At 39.4% G+C, this 13,377-nt stretch overlaps 1 protein-coding gene across 3 annotated transcripts in view; it reads left to right on the forward strand.

Moving 5' to 3' along the window:
• The window catches only part of LOC126183196 (gamma-aminobutyric acid type B receptor subunit 1), a 523,138-nt gene that overhangs the window by 34,612 nt on the left and 475,149 nt on the right, over window positions 1-13,377 (forward strand). For all 3 annotated transcript variants that reach the window (XM_049924952.1, XM_049924953.1, XM_049924951.1), the window contains exons 7-8: window positions 3,277-3,425; window positions 11,489-11,618. In XM_049924952.1, the coding sequence (XP_049780909.1) occupies window positions 3,277-3,425; window positions 11,489-11,618 (279 nt within the window). The remainder of the gene's footprint in view (window positions 1-3,276; window positions 3,426-11,488; window positions 11,619-13,377) is intronic.

Raw genomic sequence — 13,377 nt, forward strand, 5'->3', positions numbered from 1 at the left:
GAGCTGTTAGAATTAACCAATTCCAATTGTGACTCGTTGACATTGTCATCACAGGATGCTATGTTTCTGTATTTTTATCTAGTGATTGATTTTACATTTATGAACATTTAAAGTGTGTTTCCAATCTTTGCACTACTTTGAAACGTTTTCAAGCTTTCACAATGTTTGCACAGTTTTTTTCAGGTAATACTTCATTATAGATATCTACATAATGTACAAAAAGTCTGAGGCTACTATAAATATTGTCTGCCAGGTCATTTACATACATGAACAATTAAGTCCCAGCACCCTTCTGTGGCACGTGTCTTGAGTTAATTCTACATCTATTGACAATTCTCCATCTAAGATGATATGTTGCATCCTCCCTACTAAGAAATCCTCAATCCAGTCACAGACTTACCCCCCCCCCCCCCCCAATATGTTGTACTTGCATTAATAGGCATAGGTGTGTTATTGAGACAAATGCTGTTTGGAAGTCAGGAAATACAGAAACTACCTGTTTATCTTGATCCAAGACTTTCAGGATGTCATGAGGCAAAAGTAAAGGTTGGTTTTTGTGTGACCAATGTTTTCAGAATCCTTGCTGGTTGGTACGGAGGTGATAGTGCTGTTTGAGATACCTCGTTATGGTTCTCATGTCCTTGCATGCTTGCATTGTGTTTTTCAGCTGAAAGCAGTTAAAGATAGGTAGGATAACGTATTTCTTTGTTTAGTTACTAATTGATTTCTTTTATTGGCTCTTAATGACAGCTATATTACTTTCTCTGTAACCACAGAAACTTCTACAATCATCCAGCAGTTGATTAGCTTCTCATGGTCGGGGTTCACATTCGTGTAGAATTTTTAAAAGGATGTCATAAATGCCATTGACTGTGGACATTATTTATTTCACAATTGCAGTTTTGTCCTTAGGACCATTTTTAAGTGGTGTTGCAAAAAAATTTGTTTCAGCACGTGACAGATTTTAAAATCCTCCAACATGTAGACATGTTGTCAACAAAAATATTGTTTTTCACAAACTGTCACAAATCAGTGCTATAGCACACTGTTTATGTGTGAACAAAGGCCACTGGCATGAAAATACGTTCACAAGCCAAGACTGCCTGTGCACATTTTTAATTCACATGTAAACAGTGTGGTAGAGCAGTGGTTTGTAGTGATTTACGTGAATGATGTTAACATTGTGAAACGGCTTATTTTTGAGGATGACATGTATACATATTGAAGGAAACTCTTTTTGCAGTATCACTTGTAAATAGCCCAAAGGCTGAAATTGCAATCTTGAAATAAATAATTTCTACCATCACTGATGAATATGATGTCCTTTAATTTTTAAAAAAGTCCAGCTATGTTGCCGTAGACTTTTCTTCTAGATTACCATTCTCCATATTAGACTTTATGCTCATAAGGAATTTTGTCCTGTTCTGGCTGTTGCTATTGGGGGCATTACCTCACCGTTTGAGCATTGTCAAAGTGTGACCTTAAACCATTTACAATTAAATGCCATAATGTGTAGTGCGTGCATTATGAAATATGAGTATAGTTTAGGAATAAAGACCAGTCACTGGAAATCAGAAGCATTGAGTCATCAATGGGGATGTGCAAGAAAGAAAGAAAACTTGCTCGGATGCACAATTTCAGGATTGCAGTTTGGTAGATGGACTAAAGTAGGGTGCTAGTCATGTTAGGTGGGGTTGCTAGAGGGGAAGAGGGGTGGGAGGCTGGAAGAGGTGTTTGGAGTGGGCTGCTAGGGGCCCAGAGGGAGGCAGCTGGCTTGTTGGCTAGTAATGTGGGAGGGAGGGATGGCAGGTGGACAGGCTAGGTATGGACACATGTCAGAGTCATGGGAAGTAGTGCACGATTAAGGTGACATGGAGACGTGAATTGGGAGAGGGTGCAAGGACAGAGGAAGGTGAGACTGTTGGGTGGAGGGAGTGAGGACAGTGAGTTTAGGGAGATTAAGGCCAGGAGGTTACATAAGAGAAGGATGTGAACTATACAGATCGGAGTTATCCTTGAAACACATCCTTTGCTCTCATAATCCTCCTGGCCTTGATCTCCATTAACCCATTGTCCCCACACCTTTCAGCCAGCAGTGTCTCTTTCTCTGCCCTATCACTCTCTCCCAATTCATGTCTCCACATCACCTTAATTGTGCACCACTTCACGTGGTTCTGACATGTGTGCCTAGCCTGTAAAGCTGCCACCCCTCCCCCCACATTCCTAGCCAACAAACGTGCTGCCTCCTCCTCTGTATCCCTTTACCCATCCCATCCAGCACAACCACCACACCATCCTAATCCACCTTCCGATCTGTAATCCTGACATTGTACATCCAGTTGCCACTATATAGGGGCACAAATATGTGTGTGTGTGTGTGTGTGTGTGTGTGCGTACTTGTACTCTAGCCAAGAAAGGGTTTACCTCAAAAGCTAGGAAGTTTTCTTTCTTTTTTGTGTGTCCCTGTCAACAACCCATTGCTTCTGTTTTTTGATGAGTGGCTCCTAAATTATTTACATTCTACCATACCTTCCTACTATAGCAAAATCTGAATATTATTGTAACATCCTTATCTCTTAAAAGTTTGTGTGAGTAGTTACTGGAAACAAAACATAATAATCAGAGAATTATGTTTGTGTGTAAAATTATTAAGTTGCTGACACATGCGTTATCCATAAAACTGAAGATACAAAGACCCAAATGTCTGTTGCGTGAACAGCTCTGCTCTGAGTCAATACCTAATAGAACAAAGTAAATTAGTGGAAAATGAGAAGTAAAATCCTTTAAAGTTGTTACATAGAAACACTGCATTTGCATGGAGCACAGATAGAGCAGGAGTCACTGAATCAAATTGCTGTGCTGTGAACAGAGTAGGAACAGTGTATTAAGCATAAAAATACTGAGACAGTAATAACTCTGATTCGATTTACTGAAAGAGTAATCAGTTGCTGTGAACATCTACTGCCTTAGTGTACTTGCCAGATCATTATATATGCCAGAACAGTGCTTTTTAACTAGAGGGAGCTGTACTAAACACTGAAATCGTCAATACAATTTGTCTGTAGGTGTAAGACATTGTGATTACATTTATTTTAAGTATATATATCCTGCATAATATGTAAATAAAACTTTCTCATGCATCCATTACTTCAGATTGTTTATTCTTCATTTACCATTGTTGTATATACACACATTTTCAGGTATATTTGAGACACATTTGAATTAGTAAATATAATTTCTTGACACATTGGATGTAATAATCTTTTTTTATCGCAGGTTGGTATGAGGACAACTGGTTTGAAGTAAATTTGGAAAAAGAAAAAATAGAATGTACTAAAGAACAAATGAAGATAGCTGCTGAAGGACATTTGACAACAGAAGCACTGATGTGGAACCAAAATAATCAGCGCACAATTTCAGGCATGGTAAGAGAATTCTGTCTTCTGGTAATACTGTGCAGATATGGCTCTTGACATTTCAGTTGATGCTACAACTTTTGTCATTTCAATTGATGTTGTAGCTTCTTTTGAAAGTGATATTCTTCAGAAAGATTGGGATGAGATGTGTATTACCATTCTCCAAATTGAAATTCTTCTCCATCTCAGTACAAACAATTTATAATTTATTCACTATTACACCTTATCTGACTGAAATTGACCATTAACAATGGTCAAACATGATAAATGAATGAAGAAAGGGGAAATTTTAACTTCAAATAGTCTTGAATTCTACACTTAAAGTAAAGCTTCAACAATAGGAAAATTTAAAAGTGACAAAATTCATATGTATTGTGGTTGTGGCACAGAAACTTTTGTAGTTAGTTGCTTGGTACCTAAAATCTAGTCTAAGGCCACTGGTGACTAGCATTTCCACCTTGTTTAATTTTTTGTATTTGTGGTGGAAGTGGAGATGCAACATGTGAAAAACTAAAGCATAAACAACAATAGTCTCACCATACTACAAAATGAACATACAAAAGAATGAAACTGGCACTGGAAGTTGTATGTGTTATTTTGTATATGAGTGAATATGGTTACATACCGCTGAACAAATATGCTTTTGCTCTGAACAGGTTTTAAACAAACGATAATTGCCATCACTTTCAGCCTGTAATTTCAAAAATTTTAAAACTGGTTGTTTTAAGTTGGAAACACTGTTTTTATGATATGGTATTAGAGAATTCTTGGTTTCTTTTTATGAGCACATCTTTTGTACCATTCATAGATTTCTCAAGGAATAAACATCACTTGCAGTTTAAGCATTCTGCAATCCTGTTATGTAGTTGTCTTACTTGATGGAGCAGTACATCCATGGTGGAGGCACATAACCATTCAGATTCGGATTAACTTGGAGATATGGATAAGTCTTGACTGAACAGTTCTGCATCAAGTATTAGACATTTTGAAATTTCATTGTTGGACAGAATCTGTAAGATAAGATGTACAAAGAAATTAACAATAACAAATACATACATAATGTAAGTGTGCAAACTGGTGATCGATATACAGAATTTTCAATTTTTACTTGCATTTAAATCAAACTGTAGTAAAAGGTTTGCAAAAGTGAGCCCACAGACTGAATATAATAAAGATCTCATCTTATATAGGCCTATTTGACAGTGCCGTTGCCTATTTGAAGAGAGCCAGAGCTAAACTGATTGTGGTGGATAAGCTATCTGAGGAGTAAATGAAGGCCAGTAGGTTGGTGGTAACATTCACCGTAGAAATGAAATCAAAAAATAACTTAAAAAAGCAACCATTCTCTGTGTTGTCACTATACTAACAATGCCTTCAGTAAAATGTAATATATTAAAATACACCTATATTATTTGTAAAAGAAAAACTTTTGTTGACAATGGATAATTTTTACACAGCGATGAACTACATGTCATTATATAACATTGTAGACAACTTGACAGAGATACATTTATGCTATTTTTATAGAGAAGAAACTTATATGTTGACATTAGATCAGATTTATTTAATATGAAATATGTGTCAAAAGGCAACGTCATGAATGCTGTAACAGAGGTACTCATTAGTCCTTATTATAACAGAAGCCATATTTGCCATAATTAACTGTTGTTCTGCAGTGGATCTAAATCACAGAATAAAAATATAGTAGAAGTTGTAAAAGAATACATTTACAATCATCACAAGCTAAAATGTTGCACGAGTATGACGAAATGTAGTATTATTACAGTAGTCAAACATATAATAAATGGCTTACAGCACAACCATTTAGGTAAGCCTAGATGACTGGCAACAACTTGAAATTAAATTGAAGTTAGTATTACAATTATAAAGGTTAAAAAAAGAGCAGATGGAGATAATATTGGAGCACACTATCAGTGTACTTGAAGTAGATGTGTGAAAATACCAAAAAATATCCATGCATATCTTGGTTAAAGGTGCATATCAGTTTGGCACTGGTTTTCTTCAAATATGCTTCTATGAAATGAGATGCGTATTGTATTCAGTCTGTGTGCTCACTATTGCAAGTCTTTTACTAAAGTTTGATTCAGATGCAGGTATGATATCAATTATAAAAATTGAAAATTCTGTTTATCGATCACTAGTTTGCATGCTTACGTTATATATGTATTTGTTGTTGATTTCTTTGTACACTTTATCCCACAGAGTCTGTCAGATGGTGAAATTTTGAAATGCTTAATGCGTAATAAAGAATTCTGTGAGTAACAGTTTTCGATATTTACAAGTTGTGTGGAAAGATGTTTTAAAGAAGAAAAAATTTAATAATCTTCATTGGGCAGAAAATATGATCCGGACACAAAAGTGCCATACAATATTCTGAAAAATCTTGCATGGAATTAGTGTGTGCATATTTTCCCTCACACAGAGAGCCACAGTTGTCTCCAGATGCTGCTGCCTAAGTGAGGCAAGTAGTGGCACAGGATGAAGTAAATGGTGAGGAAATGGAAGGAACGTGAAATTGCGAGAGGGTGGAATGGGACGTGAGAAAGTTAGGAAAGTTGAAGCATATTAGGGAAAAGTAGCTGGTGCAGGGAAGGTTAGAGGGTTAAAGGATTGCTGGGAATAACATTAATAGATAAACAAATAACTATGGAGAGGGAGACTACAGTGAAGATGGAGGACAACAGGGGAAGATGTAAGGAAAGTGTTCCAGATAGGGAGATAGTGTAGATCAGAAAAAAAGCTGGTAATCAGGGCTGGTGTAAGTACAGGGTTATTACAAATGATTGAAGCGATTTCACAGCTCTACAATAACTTTATTATCTGAGATATTTTCACAAAGCTTTGCACATACATATAAAAACTCAAAAAAATTTTTTAAGGCATTCACAAATGTTCAATATGTGCCCCTTTAGTGATTCGGCAGACATCAAGCCGATAATCAAGTTCCTCCCACACTCGGCGCAGCATGTTCCCATCAATGAGTTCGAAAGCATCGTTGATGCGAGCTCGCAGTTCTAGCACGTTTCTTGGTAGAGGAGGTTTAAACACTGAATCTTTCACATAACCCCACAGAAAGAAATCACATGGGGTTAAGTCGGGAGAGCGTGGAGGCCATGATATGAATTGCTGATCATGATCTCCACCACGACCGATCCATCGGTTTTCCAATCTCCTGTTTAAGAAATGCCGAACATCATGATGGAAGTGCGGTGGTGCACCATCCTGTTGAAAGATGAAGTCGGCACTGTTGGTCTCCAATTGTGGCATGAGCCAATTTTCCAGCATGTCCAGATACACGTGTCCTGTAACGTTTTTTTCGCAGAAGAAAAAGGGGCCGTAAACCTTAAACCGTGAGATTGCACAAAACACGTTAACTTTTGGTGAATTGCGAATTTGCTGCACGAATGCGTGAGGATTCTCTACCGCCCAGATTTGCACATTGTGTCTGTTCACTTCACCATTAAGAAAAAATGTTGCTTCATCACTGAAAACAAGTTTCGCACTGAACGCATCCTCTTCCATGAGCTGTTGCAACCGCGCCGAAAATTCAAAGCGTTTGACTTTGTCATCGGGTGTCAGGGCTTGTAGCAATTATAAACGGTAAGGCTTCTGCTTTAGCCTTTTCCGTAAGATTTTCCAAACCGTCGGCTGTGGTATGTTTAGCTCCCTGCTTGCTTTATTCGTCGACTTCCGCGGGCTACGCGTGAAACTTGCCCGCACGCGTTCAACCGTTTCTTCCCTCACTGCAGGCCGACCCGTTGATTTCCCCTTACAGAGGCATCCAGAAGCTTTAAACTGCGCATACCATCGCCGAATGGAGTTAGCAGTTGGTGGATCTTTGTTGAACTTCGTCCTGAAGTGTCGTTGCACTGTTATGACTGACTGATGTGAGTGCATTTCAAGCACGACATACGCTTTCTCAGCTTCTGTCGCCATTTTGTCTCACTGCGCTTTCGAGCGCTCTGGCGGCAGAAACCGGAAGTGCGGCTTCAGCCGAACAAAACTTTATGAGTTTTTCTACGTATCTGTAGTGTGTTGTGACCATATGTCAATGAATGCAGCTACAGTGAATTTATGAAATCGCTTCAATCATTTGTAATAGCCCTGTATAATTGGATGAAGTATGGTGGGGACGGTGGCGAGTGGGGGAGGGGGGGGGGGGGGTTGTTAGCATTTAGAGGACAGTTGCTGGCACAGATTATGGAAAAGGGAGGAGGGGGGGTTACAGGAGTGGAGGGTATGTTGCACCATGATGTCACATGTGCAATTTTGAAAAGTTGGGGTTGCATTAGAGAGGGGAGAAGGATTTGAACGACACAAGCCAACAGTTTGGCAGTAGCCATTCATCCAAGTACATCATTTGCTGGTTATATCTTTGTGGAATGCTGTGCAGTGATTGAAACAAAATGTATTATGATGTGGCTGCTTTCATGGTTGGTTCTTGATCCAGTGGGATAAAAAAATATAAATCAGTATACTGTAACAATTGACATTTATTTGTCATCCCATTGTGTGTTCCAAAAGATTATACATCCATCGTCAAGTCAGTTGTTTAAGATTACAATTACCAGTCTGGAATAGGAGCTGGTGGACGGGTGAAAGGGGCTTCCACAGGCCTTTAACCCATGGGCCTGGGGGAGAGAAGATTAGAGTTTTAACATCTCATTGATGACAAGATAATCATAGATAAAGCACTAACTCAGATTAGATAAGGGTGCCGTACCTCCCATATGGAGGGCTAGTGGCTTAACCACTGAGCTATGTGGGAGGATAGGCTGTTCCAGCTCGCATGCCTGCCTGCCTGGGGGGTAGCCAGATGCCCATGGGCACAGATGGGCAGTGATGAGCAAACAGCTGGTGCAGGGGCAGTATTAGAGCCAGGCTGCAGAGTATGTGACTGTACTGCACTGCCTGAGCATATGTGGGCAAGGATGGCCAAGCAGCTCCTGCACGTGCAGAACTCTTGCAATAGAGCCTTTCAGCATGTAGCCCATATTATTTGCACATGTTTGTGAGTGAGATTAGGGGCAGTCAGAGGTGCTGTTTCCTGATGGGGCAGCATTGGAACAGCTTGCGGTAGGAGGTTGGAAGCAGGAGTGGAATGAGAATGGACAGGAAAGAATGATGTGTGAGTTGGGTGGACATCAAATAACTACTTTGTGTGTGTGTGTGTGTGTGTGTGTGTGTGTGTGTGTGTGTGTGTGTGTGTGTGTGTGTGTTTTTAGTGATCTGCCCATATATTCATAATATAGTTAATGGACTGAGCTGTTTAGGACACTGGACTTGTACTTAGGAGTGGGAATAAAATCCTTCTTCACGTCCCCATTTGTTTTCCCATTTAAAACATCACTTCAGATGAGAGAAAATCATGGACGTGGTGATTGTCAGTTCAGTTTTGAAGCGTAGCTCAGATATGATTTTTCTCGTGGTAATAACAAGTTTGAAGAAAGTTGTGAACATTGTGTACTAAAATGAAACCTGGCTTTTACACTTTTCAAGGGTCTTCAAAAAAGTGGTGTGAACTGAGGGGAAAATGTTGAATGTGGGAAATAATGTTTTAAGCTGTGGAAGTTATGTATAGGATACTCCTGGCATTTTGGCACTTCCTGCATGATATATGTACATAACAGGTGTCAAACTACTTGTCAGGGACTAGTTTATTATCTAATAAAAACTGCTAATGTAACTGGAACTGGTAACTGTCTGTGAAGTAGAAACATTTGACTCAATTTCATACATCATAATCTATGTTTTTGGAAAGCCTGCAGCTGTTATTCAGTATTTAAAAAAATGAAACACTGCATCCATTATGTATTTTTTTGTGCTTAGCACAACACATTTCAAGAAATTTTTCTCATTGTAAATTGCAAATATTTGCATAAGTATTTTTTGTGGTGGTTGCATATGTGTTGTTCTACATCTCTTGCATTGTATCTGTCTTTTTGAGGTTATCAGGTACTGTGCCTCCTGAGTTATGTAGAGAACTACACACATGCAAACTATCACTGACATTGATTGATTGTGTAACATCACAAAAGATACATACGTAAATACTGCATTTGACAATGAGAATAAATTCTGTAAGCACATTTCACTCAGCATCAAAAAAAAAAAAAAAAATAAATAAAGAAAATAAAATAAAAAATAAATCATTATTTGCACTGTGTTTAAACCAAAAACTCGTGAGTGAAGGTGTCAACTAGCACTACAAGTGGCCAAATGGCGAACCATGCTAAATATGGTTTGACAAAGGTGTCGTGATGATCATAACAATCATGAAACTGCACAAGCACATTAGAGACAGTTTGGAAATTGTTGTGATTGATCATGATATTTTTATGCGAACAAACCTAGTTACTTCCATCAGCCAATACGCCAAGTAGAGCTTGGCAGCAGCAGGAGATACAGCACGAATTGTTCCAACTTTTACCCATTTACCGGTTCAAATCCAATAAATAGAGCACCCTAGAGTCAAAAAATGAACCATGTAACCTTTGTAAACACTACTTGATGGCCCATGCCGTGCGAGCATCATTTTTTTTCTCTACGAATATTTTTTCATAAAGCATAAATTGTAGGAAAATTACAAATATTTTGATGCAAAATCTGGTGTAAATTAAAATTGTGGACATAGAAAATTAGATGGGAGCAATAAAAAAGAAATGTCATAAATGGCAGGGAAACATTAATTCCAGAAACAAAAAAATGAGGTTATACAGTTTTTCGATAAGTGTATAGCTGTGTTTAAATTTCGTATCTGTACCCCTACTAACCATTTGCATGTGGTCATTAATGGTTGACATAACCTTTCACATATACTGAGATAATGTCACCTGCACCACTGATACCATTCCTAGTGGAGCTATAACAGAGTTATAAGTAAGATCACATAGTAACTACTAAGCTTTCTGCAACCATCTTTGTACATTAACTGCTTTTTGTGTTTAGAATGTTATGCTTCCTAAGTATGTGGTGTATGAAATGTGTATCAGATGCAAAGATTTATCACTTTTGTTATAGCTACTTTTATATTGAAACACTGAAACTGGTCACTCTGCATAATCAAATGAGCTCATGCACTTGGACTTCAGCGCTCTCTTTCCCGCTCCCTCCCTCCCTCCCCCCCTACTCCCCTCCTACTCTCTCCCTCCCCCCTCCTACTCTCTCCCTCCCCCCTCCTACTCTCTCCCTCCCCCCTCCTACTCTCTCCCTCCCCCCTCCTACTCTCTCCCTCCCCCCTCCTACTCTCTCCCTCCCCCCTCCTACTCTCTCCCTCCCCACTCCTACTCTCTCCCTCCCCACTCCTACTCTCTCCCTCCCCACTCCTACTCTCTCCCTCCCCACTCCTACTCTCTCCCTCCCCACTCCTACTCTCTCCCTCCCCACTCCTACTCTCTCCCTCCCCACTCCTACTCTCTCCCTCCCCACTCCTACTCTCTCCCTCCCCACTCCTACTCTCTCCCTCCCCACTCCTACTCTCTCCCTCCCCACTCCTACTCTCTCCCTCCCCACTCCTACTCTCTCCCTCCCCACTCCTACTCTCTCCCTCCCCACTCCTACTCTCTCCCTCCCCACTCCTACTCTCTCCCTCCCCACTCCTACTCTCTCCCTCCCCACTCCTACTCTCTCCCTCCCCACTCCTACTCTCTCCCTCCCCACTCCTACTCTGTCCCTCCCCCCCTCCTACTCTGTCCCTCCCCCCCTCCTACTCTGTCCCTCCCCCCCTCCTACTCTGTCCCTCCCCCCCTCCTACTCTGTCCCTCCCCCCCTCCTACTCTGTCCCTCCCCCCCTCCTACTCTGTCCCTCCCCCCCTCCTACTCTGTCCCTCCCCCCCTCCTACTCTGTCCCTCCCCCCCTCCTACTCTGTCCCTCCCCCCCTCCTACTCTCTCCCTCCCCTCCTCCTACTCTCTCTCTCCTCTCTCTCTCTCTCTCTCTCTCTCTCTCTCTCTCTCTCTCTCACACACACACACACACACACACACACACACACACACACACACACACAATATTTTCCAAAGTGTAAGCACAATTGAATGTGCTGACTTACAGACATCAGAAGACTTCCGCCAGAGGCTTAATGAAGCTTTGAGCTCACGCTACGACATAGCTAACATGCGCTATCCTGAAGGCTACCAGGAAGCTCCTCTGGCATATGATGCGGTGTGGGCTGTGGCTCTAGGTGAGCCTTTGATTTGTTCCACTAGTAAAAAAAAAAAAAAAAAGCAGCTTCAATAATTATGCATCTGCTTTTAGCTCATGAGCATGATTGCAGCTTATAAAAAGTAGTGAACAAGTCACCCTATTTTCCCTTTTATAAGTGCACAAATTCTTATATATGCTCAAATTTTTTGTGATTATTTTTTTTTTTATGTTACCACACCATTGAAAATGTTCTAAGTATTCAGTGTAAAGTATTTTCTCAGCTTTATGAACAATATAATTTTCTAAATGGGGTATTTCAATTTTATCCCCTAAATAAGGGAATGGCTTTCTTTGGTTATGTGTTGCATTCACTGCATTTGTGCTGTCATGCATGTAATTCATGATGCTTGCTTCTTATCTCAGCTGAAACCATGAATTAAAAGGAAGCATTTTGAGCAAAGATATGCTTTATTGATTCCCTGTGAAAATAAAATTATACAGTGAGTGACATAGCATAGGTGTGCTTGTCTTATTTTTGATGTCAAAATAATTGGAAATGCAGCATTTTTAATACTCTAAGAAATGTAAGACCTGATAAAAATTAAAAGTAACTTTTATTTAAACAGGCCAGACAGTGCAAATGATTTGTGAATTTCCTGTCAATGTGTTTTCAAATGCACAGGAAAATGATGGACTCATGATAGGTGCTACTCTGTATATTTAGGTAAACCCGCACTAAATTATCTAATCTGCTGTAATTTTAAATGTAACCCAGAAACATTTAGTAGTCCGCAAAGGTAACCAAAACACAGTGCACAGTTACTACACTTTATTTTTTGTTGCACCACAAGTAGCATCAAAGTAAGAGAGAAATGATTCAAATCACCATGAGCTTTAAATTCTTGCACTTGATATCTGATACCTTATTATCTTCCATATTTTCTTAGATTGGATGCACATTGTAATGAGATTCATTATGATTTTCCATGGGAGAACACTACAAATTTGCCATAATACGCTACTTGACAATGCTGGGAATAAATTTTCTTTCTCGTTTTATTGCCATATGTAACTATTTCTCAGCAGCAATGGTTATGCCATATTTTAAATTTATTTACATTATTTTGAAAAAAAGTACACATTGGTGAAGACTAAGCAAATGCACAGGTGGCGAAGAATGTATGCAGAAATGGAAGAAGCAGGTGCTTGACTTCTACAGAAAATTTGTAAGCAAATCATTTGAAAACCTGCTAGTCAGCTTATTTGATGAAAATGTTGTTCTTCATATATACTGATCTATAAGGGAAGATGAAGAAAGTAGGATTTAAGAACTCCAGGAAACTGACCTTAGATTTAAAACTAGAGGGCAATATAATATTTTGAAGAAACATGTTTGTTGCGAGTAAGAAATATTTTCCAAATAATTTGAGAGGGGAGGAAAGGTAATTGCCGGTGCTACAGTAACTGACTGGAAATTGCACCTTTTGGAAACGTAGTATCACATTTGTGTATTAGGTGATCATCGCATGATCAGAATGTAAAACTATTTAAGAAGTTCATGCATAAGCATTCTTTTCAGTCATCTTGTAAGTCAAGGAAGCTGCTTGTGATAGCTATGACTGTTTGACATTTAAGTTGGAGAAACAGTGAAGTAGGATAAGAATAGAAGGATAGTGAGTCTAGAGTGGTTCTACAAGAGCAGGCAGAAGTTAATCATTTTGTTTTATGATATTGCCACTTAAAGCGTAAGTACAGTTTTCTCCCCGAGAGATCAGTATTTATGTTAGATCTCTAAA

Source organism: Schistocerca cancellata, chromosome 4 (genome assembly GCF_023864275.1).
Source record: "Schistocerca cancellata isolate TAMUIC-IGC-003103 chromosome 4, iqSchCanc2.1, whole genome shotgun sequence".
In the NCBI taxonomy this organism is placed as follows: Eukaryota; Metazoa; Arthropoda; class Insecta; order Orthoptera; family Acrididae; genus Schistocerca; species Schistocerca cancellata.